Raw genomic sequence first — 1881 nt, forward strand, 5'->3', positions numbered from 1 at the left:
GAAAAATCACAAACAAAGAAGGCAATTCAAAACGCTAAGTCATTTTTTTTTGTGCCAAATATCTGATGCTTTTTCCCAAAGTTATCCAACGCCTTTGAAATTCGAAAAAATTTCCACCCATGAGAAACAAGACAGAAATCAAAAATCCCAGATTTTGATTGTGATTTTTCAAAAATAACAAAGCTTTAGTAATTCAAAACACAAATTAGCAACTTCGTGTATAAAGAAAAAAAAAGAAACTAGTAAAGCCATTTTGAAAAATCTCGAGAAAACTCAATCAAATCGTAGTGGCAGAGAAATGAGTGAAGTTACCTGTGTGATGAGGAGAAATTTAGTGTTGAAGCGATAGGGGATTGACGAAGTTTGGGTAGAGATGGCTGCATACAACTTATTCCTTAATTTGCGGCATGGTAGAACTGGTGTTTCACTGCGCACCTGTAATAAAAACAAAGATTGGCCAAAAAAAAAAGTTAATATTTAAGAATACAGTTTCTCACATTGGGCATAATTTTGAAAAAAAAAGAAGCTTTACCTACCAGGAATATAATAGTGCCCCGCCTCATCGTTTCTACCCACCAATTCCAGTCTTCGCCGCTTTGCAGCTCTATCATTGATCACAGTCTTCGTGGCTTTAGGGCACCATTCCAGAGAATGGAGCTCCATTATGGCTGCAACTTCTTCAGCGGAGCGGACATGCGGCATTTTGACGAAATGGCCGCATTTGTGGCAAAAGCCTGAAAAGAGATAAATTATATTAAAAGCGTTCCAATAAATTTACCTGCAAAGAAATTTCTTTAAAAAACTGTATCTAAGCACTAATATTACTTTACGAAGTTAAACTCACCATTCTGTGTATGCATTTTGGCGGCGTGGATTCGCCATCCCTTTAAAGTCCCAAATTCTTTAGGACATATGCCGCAACCTGAAAAGATATGTATTAGATTTTTGTAAATTCATTCAAGTCATCTGAACAAAATTTCAGTGCAGTAATGAAATAAGTTTTCACTTACCAATTATTACCGACCCGTCGCCATTTCTAATTACTGTATACGGGTCGATTTCCGGTTCAACCAGCAGCTCTTGATACTGGGCTGGTAAACCTTCCACTACCGGCACATGGAAGGCTTGCGGACTTGCTGATGCCGCTTCGTGTCCTACTTCCTCCACAATTGGGACTCGTACCGTCCGGGAACGCCTGAAACATGTATTCATAACTGGACATCATACCCTCAAAGTTGTTGTGTAATTAATTTTTCATCCTATTTGCTCATTTGCTAAGAGCTATTCATGGTCCGAGTGAACTGTAATGTAAAATGATCTACATTATGAATATTTTTTAAAATAAATTTATAAATTAATTGAATTCGAGATTTCATACTACAGTATTAGCATTTTCAAACACATCTGTATAACTTAGAAAATAAACCTACAATACAATTTCACGAGCTCCTATCACTTCTCTGCGTCTCCGGACCACTAACGCGGCTCTCGGTACCGCATCGACAACCGCGGCTCTTGGTACCGCATCGACAACTCCTTCATTGAGCAACAGCTCGTGTGGTACCTGCCGCAACTCTGTTGCTTCGTCTTCCTCCACCCCCTCTGCTTCATCGTGAACCAGTGCCGGTACTGGCTCTATTATCTCCTGCTCTTCACACTGTTGCTGTTCGGGGAGGTGGAGCACGAGCTGCTCCTCATTTCCACGTTGCTTTTCCCCAACTTTTCCTTCGTCGTGAGCTTGACGCTCACTTCGTTCCAATTTCGCTCCTAATTCATTAATCTAAAGAGGAATATCACTTACAGCGGGTAATGAAGAGTTCAACAGAACGTTTTTAGTCTTTATACTGAATATCCCATACTGACATTTTCATTGCATTTTTG

At 39.6% G+C, this 1881-nt stretch overlaps 1 protein-coding gene across 1 annotated transcript; it reads right to left on the reverse strand.

Moving 5' to 3' along the window:
• Positions 1-312: 312 nt before the first annotated feature.
• LOAG_15155 (zinc finger protein) lies at positions 313-1780 on the reverse strand (the record flags this gene model as incomplete). Its single annotated transcript, XM_020448900.1, has 5 exons — positions 313-435; positions 577-734; positions 845-922; positions 1011-1195; positions 1431-1780. Coding segments are annotated over 5 exons (894 nt in total), but the record flags the coding sequence as incomplete, so codon positions are not given.
• Positions 1781-1881: the final 101 nt, after the last annotated feature.

This window comes from Loa loa, assembly GCF_000183805.2.
Source record: "Loa loa unplaced genomic scaffold supercont3.1063, whole genome shotgun sequence".
Classification (NCBI taxonomy): domain Eukaryota; kingdom Metazoa; phylum Nematoda; class Chromadorea; order Rhabditida; family Onchocercidae; genus Loa; species Loa loa.